Source organism: Malaclemys terrapin, chromosome 23 (assembly GCF_027887155.1).
Source record: "Malaclemys terrapin pileata isolate rMalTer1 chromosome 23, rMalTer1.hap1, whole genome shotgun sequence".
NCBI lineage: Eukaryota > Metazoa > Chordata > Testudines > Emydidae > Malaclemys > Malaclemys terrapin.
The window spans coordinates 12,161,319-12,173,853 of record NC_071527.1 but is presented as its reverse complement, the minus strand read 5'-3'; the positions used below and the strand labels follow the sequence as shown (position 1 = coordinate 12,173,853).

Sequence of the window (12,535 nt, the reverse complement as noted above, 5' to 3'; positions counted from 1 at the left end):
CACTATATTAGCCTTTTTCCAGTCATCTGGGACCTCCCCCGATCGCCATGAGTTTTCAGAGATAATGGCCAATGGCTCTGCAATCACATCCACCAACTCCTTTAGCACCCTCGGATGCAGCGCATCCGGCCCCATGGACTTGTGCTCGTCCAGTTTTTCTGTGTGGGCTGGCCTCCCCGGCTGCACTACAACTCCCCTGCTGTGCTGTCCCCCTTCACCCTGGGGCTGGGGGAACCCATGGGTGCTGCCCATGGGAGCAGAGTGCAGCTGGTGTGACGTCCAGGACAGTGTTTCCACCCTCTGCCCCCAGACACCCAGCTCAGAAGGTGCCATCCTCTGGCACGTTCCCTGGGCAGCTGGAGGAATTTCTGTAGGCCCCTGTCAGATTCCACAGGGCTTTCCCTGCAGGGCTGGGGGAGTGTCCGGTTCCACATGCTCCCTTGGCCTGGGGCCTGGTATTATCCCGTGTTTACAAGGCTGACATGTGGATGCCATCTAGGGCTGGGGTGGGGGAGAGCGGGGTAGGGCAGGGCAGCCTGGGGGCCCTGTAGGGATGGGAGTGGGATGGTCCGGGGGCCCTGCTGGGCTAGGGGATGGGAACAGGGCACACGGTACATTAAGGACCCCCCACTCCAGGTGCTCATGGGCCCTGTGACAGCAGGAGGTGGGATGTTCAGTGCTAGTGAGCACACCCTGGTGCTGTGAGGAGAGGCCCAGGGCATGCTGGCCCCCCAGTGTGACCCCTCCCTCCTTGGCCTGTTCCCCCTGCAGTCCTGGGGCCGTAGGAGATGGCGCGCTCCCTCTACCGCCTTCTGCTGGTCCCCACCTGCCTGCTGCTGAAGCTCTCCAAGCTCCTATACTGGCTGGCCGAGCATAGTGCCTCCCACCTGCTGGGGGCTGCCTACTGCCTGTGGGTGCCGTGGCTGGTGCTGACCCAGGGGCCCTGTCGGGCCTTCCGCTGGAGGGTGCAAGAGATGCCACCACCGTGCCTTACCGATGCCTCCTATGGGGAGCACCACTACCTGCAGTTTAAGGTTGTGTGGGGGGAGGGGGAGGGGGGGGACAGTGGGGCTGGGTCAATCCCTGAACAGATCCTCCTGCAGAGTCCAGGCTGCAGCTCTTACCCCTGTGATGGTTCTTGGGATGCCCAGGAATGAGTCCCCTTGGAACCCCCGGCCTCTAGCCAGAGGAAGTCTTTGTGCTTAAGTGGGTGTCTGCTCCCTGCCACCTCCAGTCGGTTAGCCCCCAGGCAGCCCTTCCTTTGCCTTGCAGGTTAACAATAGGTGCACTGCAGTCCCGGAGCCCCTGTGAAGCATTCCCCTGTAGGGCCTAGCCCCCGTCCACTGAACACGGAGACTTGGCAGGTCAGCTGTCCAAGGGACAGCGCACACCAGCTGGGATGGTTCAGCATCGTGTCTAACACCACAGGGCTGAGTTCCAGGTCGGGTGAGAACAGGCGAACAGGTCGTAGCGAAGAGCGAGAGCTAAGAGCTAGCGAGTGAGGATGATGGAAATGGGAAGGTGACACAAGACAAAAGCGTAACATGATGCTTAGAGACTAAACTTCACTCATTGAACCATGTGTTCAATACATATACACAACTCCTTCAATATCCGCCATACCCCCCCCCCTGCAATGATTCTGAGGAGCGGGATGACATCGCCTTCCATTGGAACCCTCCCATGATGTCATTGCTGGGTAAACGCCATTAAGTGTGTGCTCGGTGTAGTGAGTTTGTCAGGCTGTTGGAACCGTCAACCCTTTGCCTGCTGGTACCAGGGGGGCTCTGCCAGCCTCCTGCCCAGCTGTCCCCCATGGTTCTTGCTGACGTGGGGCTGTGGCACAGGGGAAGCTGGGGCAGGTGCTGCAGACAAGGCCAGTGTCTGGGATGAGACAAACAAGGGCAGAGGTTGGCAAACTACAGCCCGTGGGCCACATCCGGCCCACGGGACAATCTTGCCCGGCCTCTGAGCTCCTGGCTGGGGAGGCTAGCCACCGGCCCCTCCCCCACTGTTCCCCCTGCCCCCCAGCCTCCGCTCACTGCGCCGCCGGCGCAATGCTCTGGGCGGCAGCGCAGCTGCAGAGCCGTGGCCTGACCCGGTGCTGTGTGCTGCGCGGTGGCGTGGCTGGCTCCAGCTGGGTGGCGCGGCTGCCTGTCCTGGTGCTCTGGGTGGCGCGGCTGTAGCACTGCCAGCCACTGATGCTCCAGGCAGCGCCGTCAGGGAGCAGGGGGGGTTGGATAGAGGGCAGGGGAGTTTGGGGTGGTGGTCAGGGGGCGGGGGTCAGGTTGGTCAGAGGGTGGGGAAAAGGGGGGTTGAATGGGGGTAGGGGTCCTGGGGGGGCAGTCAGGAAGGAGGGGGGGTTGGATGGGGCGGCAGGGGGCAGTCAGGGGTGGGGGATCCGGGGGCAGTCAGGGAACGGGGGGGTTGGAAGGGGCAGGAGTCCCGGGGGGAGGAGGCAGGCCAGGCCTGGCTGTTTGGGGAGGCACAGCCTCTCCTAACCAGCCTTCCATACAATTTCGGAAACTCGGTGTGGCCCTCAGGCCAAAAAGTTTGCCCACCCCTGAATCAGGGGGACACCAGCTGCTAAGCCCAGCAGCCCCATTGGTCAGCAGAGGCCCTGGAGGTGCCACCCAGCTCCTGCCATGGTGCAGCTGACCCCTGGGTGACTGGGCATGAACATTTCCTTCTCTCCCCTCCCCATCCTTGCAGAGCTCAGGGCTGCGTTTGCACTAAGTCACAGCTGGCCAGGAGGGGGCGCAGCTCATGCTGTGTCTGCACGGATTCCCCCAGAACTGGTAGGTCTCTCTGGCTACTCTTGGGTGGGAGGGGCGCCTGCTTCCCATGGCCTGTGAGGAGTTGGGATGAGGGGGTGTTTATTACAGTCATGCGGGTCAGGGCCCCATTGTGCTGGTGCTGCACCGACCAAGCAGCCCCGAGGAGCTGACAGCGCGATGGAGGCAGGACAGGTGAAGGGGCAGAACACACCAGTGGACACCGGTTCAAAGGCTGACCCGGAAGGAGGGGCGCGTCCCCGGGGCAGGGCCTGCTCAGGAACCCTGAATTCTCTCCCCAGAGAGCTGAGCCCTGGAGGATGGTGCCACTGAGTAGCTGCATGTCCCTCCTGCAACGCCCCTTCCTCTCTGCGCGGAGGTGCGTCGCGCAATGCTGGGTGAGCTGTGCTGGGGGCGCTGGCTAGCACAGCTCCGGCTCCCGCGCTCAGCCCCGGCTCTGGGCAGCGCCCTGGCCAGGCAGCTGCGGAGAGGATGGGAGCAGGGAATGGCCCCGAGGTTTAGCCGGTGGGGACTCTCCCCCCACCCCCCGGCTCGGCAGGGTATCCCCTAGGCACTGATTGAGCTCAGGGCTGTGTGCGTTGGCAGGTTTGCTTGGCGCTACCAGCTGCAGGAGTTCAAGAGGCAGTTCCGGGTGGTGGCGCTGGACCTGCGGGGCTATGGGGGTTCGGACGCCCCGCGCGGGAAGCAGCACTACCGGATGGAGGCCCTGCTGGAGGACGTGCATGGTGTCATCCAAGTGCTGGGCACCAAGGACCAGAAGGGTGAGGAGTGGCTGCTGGGCATGTGTGAATGGAGGCCTCCCCCTCTGTGCTTCGGCTGGGGAGGGTGCGAGCTGCGAGGGAGCTGGCCCCTCTGGTGGAGGAGAGGAACCTCCCTGCTCAAGCTGTTCCCAGGCGCAGAGGGGCCTTTCCTTGAGACCCTGCTGCGCCCCCCTTTGCACTGTCCCAGATGGCTCCCCCTTTGGATGAGTTGTGGGAGTGCCCAGCCTGAGCTGTTCCCGCAGAAGGGGCAGAGGGGTTCTCCTCCAGCCCCGCCAACGGCGACCCCAGAGCACCACCGAGGTTGGGTGGGGGCGCTGTGAAGCCTGGGATATGCCCCCGACCCCAAACCTTAGCATCTCCCTGGTTGGGCGCCACGTAGCAGCAAGTGGGCAGAGCTTGGCTGCCGTGTGGCAGCGTGGCTGTGCTCTGCTGAGTCGGGAGTTCCATTTCTGGGGCGAGAATTGAATCAATGAGCAGGTGTGTCTACAGCAGAGACAGACACTCAGTGTCCCATCCCACCTGCTTGCTTGCTTGGTCTGTCCAGGCTGTCCGAGCCTCTGGCTATTGCCCCAGTTGGGGAGCAGGGAGACAATGGAGGGGGGCAACTCTGTGGCAGGAGGGAGGTGCGGGGGGTAGGGCAACTCTGTGGGAGAAGTGGACATACCCTTGGCAGGGTAAGGGAGAGGGGGAGGCGGGTGGGGTGGGAGAGGCAGTGGTGGGGCACCCTGACTGTGGAAGTCCAGCTCTGTCCAGCGTCACTCTGCCCTGACAGTCGGTCTGCCTCGCTGTCTCTGCTTCCAGGCTTTACCAAGTGCATCCTGGTGGGGCATGACTGGGGTGGTACCATCGCGTGGAAGTTCGCCATGAATCACCCCGACATGGTGGAGAAGCTCATTATCATGAATGCCATCCACCCGGCCGTGCTTAAAGGTGATGCTCTGACCTGCAGGGGTGCTGGGCTCCCCCAACGAGGGTCTGTGGCAGGTCCAGGGTGGAGGAGGTCGGTTCTTGCAGCACAGGTGGCTCTGGTGCCTGCCAGCAGCACGGAGGTTTCGACCAGGTGACAGTAGCACTCCTTGGGGTGGGGAGACGAAGGCTCCTGGGGTCTCTACATTGTGGCTGGGGCTCCCAACCTGTCCCCCCCCACACACAGGGGCTGCAGGCTCTCCGAGCACCAGGCCAGCCCAAGCGAGCTCTGAAATGACGTCACTGGCACGTGCCGCGTGACTTTCGCTCCTGTCTCTGGTGGGAGCCCTGAGCGTTCCAGGGGGCACCGGGGTAGGAGGCCCTCCAGCCTCAGCATGTCAGTGTCTGCCTTTCTGCCCACCCGCTGCAGAGTACGTAGGAAGCCACCCCTGCCAGCTGCTGCGCTCCATCTACATATTCATGTTCCAGCTGCAGAGGCTGCCTGAGCTGCTCTTGTCTTTGGGTGACTTCCAGGTGAGAGCAGGGAGTGGGGGGTGGGGGAGGTGGGAGCAGGGAGTGGGGCTAGTTGGCTGGGGGAGCTGGGGATCCGGGGAGGAGGGGGGTGGGGGAGGTGGGAGCAGGGAGTGGGGCTAGTTGGCTGGGGGAGCTGGGGATCCGGGGAGGAGGGGGGTGGGAGAGGTGGGAGCAGGGAGTGTGTCAGACCCACCCCCAGAAACCTCCCCCCGCTGCAGGAAGCTCAGCATCCTCCCCTGCTTCCTGCCCCCATCGTTCCTAAGCTGTGGGGACGGGGGGCAGTGTACAGGGAGCTGCTCCCCCAACCGCCCAACCCCTGTGCATATGGACCTCCCATACCCAGACACCCCTGCCAAGCTTCACCCCGTACACCCAGAACCTCTATGCCCGAACCCCACCCCACTGAACTCAACCCCTGCATCTGGAGCCCCCTGCACCCAGACCCCCTGCCTCCAACCACCCCCCACTGAGCCCCACCCCCTGCACCACCCTGAGCTCCCACTTCCAGACCCCCAGGCCACTGACCCCCAACTAGCTGCACCCAGACCCCCGTGCTGGGCCCCACAACCCCTTTCACCTGGAAGCCCCTGCAGAGTCCCATTGCACCCCCCCAACGAGCCTCTGTGCATCAGATTCCCTCATACCTAGACCCCACACTGAGCTGCCTGCATCCAGATTGTCCCACACAGAATCCAAAACCCCAACACTGAGCCCCTCCACACTTTGATCCTCCCTGGTTGAGCCTGCCTACCCCAGACCTGGTGTGCCTGGTGCAGAGGGCCCCAGTGTGTTTCTGGAGTAGGCCCAGGCCTTGTGCAGAATGCCCTCAGGAGTAGTAGGGTGGACACTGATATAGCTAGGTCGATGTAAGGCAGCTTACGTCTACCTAACTGTGTAGTGTAGACCAGGCCTTAGTCAGGTGCTGCCAGGCCTGTGAGTGGCAAGACAAGACCCCCAGACTCTCGCTGGGGTAGCAGGTCTAACTATGGAATTCTGGGAAGGAAGGTGCAGTCAGGCAGCTGCCCCAGAGGCTGCGCCACCCCCCATCAGCACTAAGGTAACCTGAACGCCCTCCCCCATATTCCGCTTACCCTCCTGTCTTTGTCCACCATCCCTGTGCTGTGAGGGGGCTCTGTGCCCGCTGCCCTGGGCAAGTGGTCACCTCTCTCTCTCTCTCTCCCCCTCCCTGCAGCAGGAGCTCCATGCAGTGCAAGGACGTGCTGGTGCCCACGCTGGTGATCTGGGGGGAGAAGGACGTGTACCTGGAGGCTGGGATGATCCCCCTCCTGGAGCAGTATGTGCGCAAGCGCTGCCGCGTGCGGCGCATCCCAGAGGCCAGCCATTTTGTCAGCGAGGACCAGCCCGACAAGGTCAATCAGCTGATCTGGCGTTTCCTGCGGGAGAGTGACTGAGCGGGGCTGGTGCCATGCCTGGGCCCCATTTACTGGCTTGGGTGTGGCAAGGCAGGGACCTGATCCTGGCAAACAACCCCCGCCCCCCACACTAATTGGTCTTGTGCCTGGGGTACCATCCCTCCAGCAGCAGGTCACCTCTCCAGATCCTGCCTGAGCCCTCCTGCAGAGAGGAGCCCTGAGCTCCCAGACATATAGGTAGGGCCCTACCAAATTCACGGTCCATTTTGGTCAATTTCAGAGTCATAGGATTTAAAAAAATAAAAATAAAAATCATGATTTCAGCTATTTGCATCAGGGTGTTGTGATTGTATGGGTCCCGACCCAAAAGGGAGTTGTGGGAGGGTTGCAAGGTTATTGTGTGTGGGGTTATGGTACTGCTATCCTTCCTACTGGGCTGTTGCTGCCGACGGCGCTGCCTTCAGAGCTGGGCAGCTGGAGAGCAGCTGCTGCTGGCCAGGAGCCCAGCTCTGAAGGCAGAGCTGCCGTCAGCAGTAGCACAGAAGGATGGTATGGTATTGCCACCCTTACTTCTGGCTGCTGCAGGTGGGGCACTGCCTTAAGAGCTGGGTGCCCAGCCAACGGCTGCCTCTCTCCAGCCACCCATCTCTGAAGACAGCGCAGAAGTAAGGGTGGCAATACAGTTTTAATCTGGAATCGCCCTGAATATGGACATTGGACTATAACCCCGTGGACTAATTCTGAAAGAACTCTTTGCAACTGCAAAGCTCACCATCTCTACTCCGAATTTAATCTCCAGAACTGTACTCGTGTCTGATCTTCCATGCTGATCTTTTAACCAATTCCCTCTCTCTTTTCTTTTAATACATTTTAGTGTAGTTTAGAAGAATTGGCTGTAAGGGTGTATTTGGGTAAGATCTGGAATATTCATTAACCCGGGAGGTGATGTATCTGATTCTTTAGGATTGGTAGAACTTTCTTATATGATGAATAAGATTTTCATTGATCCTCCTCCTATTTGACTTGGGTGTCTGGGTGGAGGCCTGAGGCTGGGTTGCTTTAAGGGAATTGTGCTGTTAGCTTCTGGGTAACCAGTGAGGTACAACAGAAGCTGTTCTGCGCTGACTTGGTAAATCTAAGTATTGGAATATCCACCAGCTTTGGGGATTGTCTGCCCCATTCTTTGTAGCTCACCTTAATTGAGTGACCTCAGTGCAGGCTCCCCTGGGACTCTGGTCACAATGGTCTTTAGCTCTGTTGTTCCTGGCAGGTGGGAGCCCCTGCTCAGTGCCTGGAGCCAGGGTTTCACTACAGTGGGGCCGGGGCGGTGGGGGGAGCTTAGCGCTGACCTCGCTAGAAAGGATGGCTGGGGGCAAGCAGCTCTTTTCTGCTGTGGATTCCCCACACTTACCGTTCCCCTTAGTGACTCCCTGTGCTCTGCTCACCATGCATATGGCTGGAGCTCAGGGTGCCTCTCTGCCAGGGATGGGCCCCATAGCGCCTTGACTGTGAATCCATTTGCAGAGGGTGATGGCCCATGGATAGAAAGTGCTGCCTTATGGTCCCAGTGCTCTGAGTGTGTTTAATAAATGACATTTCGGACAGAAACCTCCCTGGTGTGGGCTGTTCACCAGCCAGCAGGTGTGTTCCATGAGAGTTTTCCGCACACTGTCAGCACATCTGGGCCATGAAGCTGGGTCCCCATACTGTAACTTGTTTGTAACTTCCTCATCCTTTCTTCATTCTACTTCATTTACTTCAATTTCTGCATGTGTCTCTGAAGGTGAATAAATTTTCTCCACTTCCATATCAGTCTGATGCTGTGAGCTGCCTTCATCTAGAAGTAAGTTTCCATCATCTTGAGTTTCCAAACTGCTTTTTTGTGGATGTGAGCTACCCTCATCTCGAAGTAATATACCTTCATCTTGATGTTCCAAACAACTGCTTCCATGCAGATGTGAGCTAACCTCCTCTAGGGTTACCATATGTCTGGATTTTCCCAGACATGTCCAGCTTTTTGGGCTCCAAATCCCCGTCTGGGGGGAAATCCCAAAAAGCCAGACATGTCCGGTGCTGGGCCGGGGGCTGGGCCGGGGGCCGGCGGTGCTGGGCCGGGACCGGCGGCGCCGGCGGTCGGCGGGGCCAAGGGCTGGCGGGTGCTGAGCAGGCCGGCGGGTGCTCGGCCGGTGACCCGGGGGCTGGGCCGGGGGGTGCTGAGCGGGCCGGGGGTGCTCGGCCGGGGGCTGGGGCCGGCACCCCAGCCCGAGCCGACCCAGGCTGGAGACGCCGGGGGGGCCAGACTGGGCCGTGCCTCCTCCCCCCCACCCCCCTTACCTGCTTCAGGCTTCCCGCGAATCAAATGTTCGCGGGAAGCAGGGGAGGGGACGGAGTTGGGCGGGGACTTTGGGAAAGGGGCGGAGTTGGGGCGTGGGCGGGGCTGGGGCGGGGCCCCGTGGAGTGTCCTCCTTTTGGAGGCTCAAAATATGGTAACCCTAACCTCCTCTCCAAGTAAAATTCCTTCATCTGGATGCTGTGAACTGCTTCCATCTTTATTTGGATTAAAGAGAAGATATTTCAGGAAGGATCCCTGCTGTTTTGCTTGGTCCTTTTCCTTCTCAGCCTTTCGTTTACGATACTCAGCGCCTGAGGGTTTTCTTTTTCCTCTTTCTGCCATGGGGCATTTGAATATTGTTACATACTGTGCTCCCGACTGCAAGCATTATAGCGTTAAGGAGGCTGACACACCCACCACATGGTTGGTGATTTAAACCACATTGCAGCCATCCCAACAAGTCTTTTCACCTCTTAAAGGTTCAATGATTAGTAACATATACTCACTTACCTATGAAAACAGTTAGTTACAGCATTTATGCGGAAACAAAATGACCATTTTCAATGTTATAACCCGACACCGGTTATTTGGAAAGTAATCCCCTTCCTCACGGTTACCCGCTTGGAGTGTGATGTCATCACTTTTATAGTCTATTAAGCATTAACGCTGTTACTTTTCTTTTATGGATCTTATTTATTACATGTGAACCAGTTATAACAAAGAAAAGTTCAAAATTATACAGCTCGATAATAACGCTAAGGTTTAATAACGCTTAAAGATACTCACATTTTGGATTTATAATGCTGAAAGATGTTATTCTTTGGCACCAAGAAACACAATTTTCCACAGTATTCACTCGTTTCTTAACCATCTACCTGTGATGTGTGTTAAAATGACCATTTGACATGTATCAACGTGCGATATCTCCGCTCTACGTGAATTTCTGGCTATGCGACCTTGATGTATATTCAAGTTAGGTGTCACTAACATTGCAGCTCTTGCCGCGGGCGGATGTGTTCATTGTGGCTGAGTTATCGTTGATCAAAATTGCGGAGTGGGTCATCTTGACCCTACGTTGCAAATTGAAAAAAAAATCACTAAAATATTATTTATATTTGCAGTAAATACAGGATTTGACATATTAATAAATTCTCAGAAATGTAGAGAAATGACTTAGAATTCATCTTCCCTCTGTACACGCACAGGAATTGAAATAATGACATCTTCATTATTTTTTTTTTCCCTTGAATTTGGTGCCCTATTTAACTTGGCCCCCAGGCAACCGCCTAGTTCGCCTATACGGACGGGCCGCCCCAGTCCTGACCCCTCCACCAGGCACTTGGCAGCTCTTGGCCCTGCCACACTCTGTGCTAGAATCTGTCTGCTACACCAGCTGGGCCTTGGGGTGGGCTTGGAAGCAGGGTGGGGAGCCCTGTCCCCTGGAGGAAGGGGACATGTGCAGAGGCCTGTCCCCTCATCAGGGGTAAATAGAGGGCTGGGGAATTCAGGAGGTTGGGGGGGCAGGGAGGCCTCTCACAGTCCATCTCCCCCTGAGATCGGGCCCAGTTCCCAAGCAGGAGGAGTTAAGAGCCACCCATGGAGAATCCGGGTTCCTGTGGCTGGGCTCAGTGGGGGCTCTAGGGCAGAGCGCTGGGCACTAGAGCCAGCAAGGGCAGTGCAACGGGGGGTGGGAGTGAGGGGGAAGCTTCGTGCCCCAGGCTGGGCTGCTGTGGGTGGAGCCTTCGACTGTCTCAGGAGTCATCTGTGATTCCGTTTGGCGCCCCCATGTGGCCGGGCCAGACATTCTCCTGGGATGGACGAGGCCTGTACGCGATTCATGCACAGGGAGAGGCTGTGACACTCGGCCTGCTGCTGCAGGGAAACGGGAGAGTCCCAGCACTGGGGCCACCTTGTCCCAGCCCCCTTGAAATAGATCTGTGCTCGTCCCTCCAGCAGGGAGCGGTTTTCTCTCGCTGAGGCACACTCCTCATTCGGCTGCTCTGCTCACCTTTCTTAGGCTAAAGCCTCCAAGAGCTGCCTGTGGAGCTCCCTGCTGGAACTGCAGCTCACCCCCTAGGGCCTGGTCTGCCGGGGGTGCCCCAATCCCAGCAGGTGCTGGCATCCCCCGCTGCAGCTGGCCCAGCCCAAACCTTCGTGTAGACAGGCTCAGCTGCCGTTTACCCTGCCTGGAATGGAGCTGTGCCTTCCCCCCGACACCCCACAGAACCTGCAGTGGGGCAGTGCTCACGCTGGAATTTGTGGGTGGGAGACGCGTCCAGATGCTTAATCTGCGGCTGCCATGCGTGTGCCCAGAGGCAGAAATGTAGGGGGATGTGAGGCGCCTGCAGTGGTCGGCAGCAGCCGAGTGGCAGCTTTGTGGATTGCAGGGGTACTTTAAACTGGGGTTTAGGCACCTAAGTCCCGTGGTGGCTCTGTACCTCAGAGCCCCACTGGACAGAGGGGAAAACAGCTCTGCCCTGCCTCCCAGGGTGCGTGCGGATAAATGCAGGAATGAGTGGGAGGCGCCCAGCCGGTGATGGGACTGGATGAGGGGGGGCCTTGGATGGACAGACGGAGGAAAAGGCAGCCACTGCACTGGACCAGCCCAGGCTCTCAAGGGCCCCCCTTCGAACAAGTCTGGCCTAGCACAGGTCTTCAGGATGTCTGCTCTGAGCGCTGGCTAACGAGGGACAATGGCAGAGCACTGGGGGCTCTCAGAGGAAGAACATGAATCACTGTGCAGGAAAAAAGCCTGAGCAATGCAGATTTGTGGGGGCCCCTTGGCCTGGGGCTGCCCTGCTGGCTCCCCTCCACTGCCGGTGCTGACTTGTAGCTGCAGAAAACCCGTGACTGTGGCCCGGGGGAGCTGTGGAGGTTTGAGAGCAGGTTGGGGGGGCGGGGAGCGGGGGGCTCAGAAAGAAAACGGCTGAGCGCCTCTGCCCTGTTCCACACACTGACCCACAACACAAGTGCCACCCGCCCTGCTCCCCCCGCAACAACTCCCCACGAGCCCCCCAGGGCACAGCCCCCCCAGTGCGATGGGACCCCCACGCCCCACGCTCCGCGCTGGCTCGTGGGGATCCGTGGGCAGGAGCCGCGCCCGCAGAGCGGGGAGGGCGGCCAGGGCGCCGGGCGCCGGCCGGGGGCGCGGAGCGGGGAGAAGCCGGATCCGCGCTCCAGCGCCAGGGCTCCCCGCGCCCCAGGCTGGCGCAGGCTGCGGGCGAGTTCCTGCCCAGCGAGCCCGAGAAAAAGCCGCAGCGTCAACCCGGGGCGGCGCAGCCCCGCCAGGAGGCCCCGCAACGCCCGAGCCCCCAGCGCTACGGCAGCGGGGCGCCCCCCGCCCGGACACTGCGCTAGACCCGGCTCGGGGGGGCAGGTAGAGACCTCCGGGGGGAGGGGGCTCCCCTGGACTCACCGCTGGCGGGACCCCCCCCGGTTCTCCAGACAGCGGTTCCCAGAGCCGCCCCCCGACTGTCCGGCAGCGCCCCCCCCCCCTCGGCCTGCACCCCCAGTCCCACTGCCCCCCCTCCCCTCGGCCTGCCCCCCCAGTCCCACTGCACCCCCTCCCCTCGGCCTGCACCCCCCCCAGTCCCACTGCACCCCCTCCCCTCGGCCTGCACCCCCCCTCGGCCTGCCCCCCCCAGTCCCACTGCACCCCCTCCCCTCGGCCTGCCCCCCCAGTCCCACTGCACCCCCTCCCCTCGGCCTGCACCCCCTCCCCTCGGCCTGCACCCCCCAGTCCCACTGCACCCCCTCCCTTCACCCTGCACCCCCCCAGTCCCATTGCACCCCCCCAATCTCACTGCACCCCTCCCTTCAGCCTGCACCCCCCCA

The 12,535-nt window shown here is 60.1% G+C and overlaps 1 protein-coding gene across 1 annotated transcript; it reads left to right on the top strand.

The window, feature by feature from the left end:
• The first annotated feature begins 788 nt into the window (after nt 1–788).
• Nucleotides 789–12,058, top strand: EPHX3 (epoxide hydrolase 3). The gene is given in 7 exon segments (XM_054013161.1): nt 789–1,034; nt 2,713–2,798; nt 3,381–3,538; nt 4,358–4,486; nt 4,893–5,016; nt 6,189–6,400; nt 11,793–12,058. Coding segments are annotated over 7 exon segments (1,221 nt in total).
• The last annotated feature ends 477 nt before the right edge of the window (nt 12,059–12,535 follow it).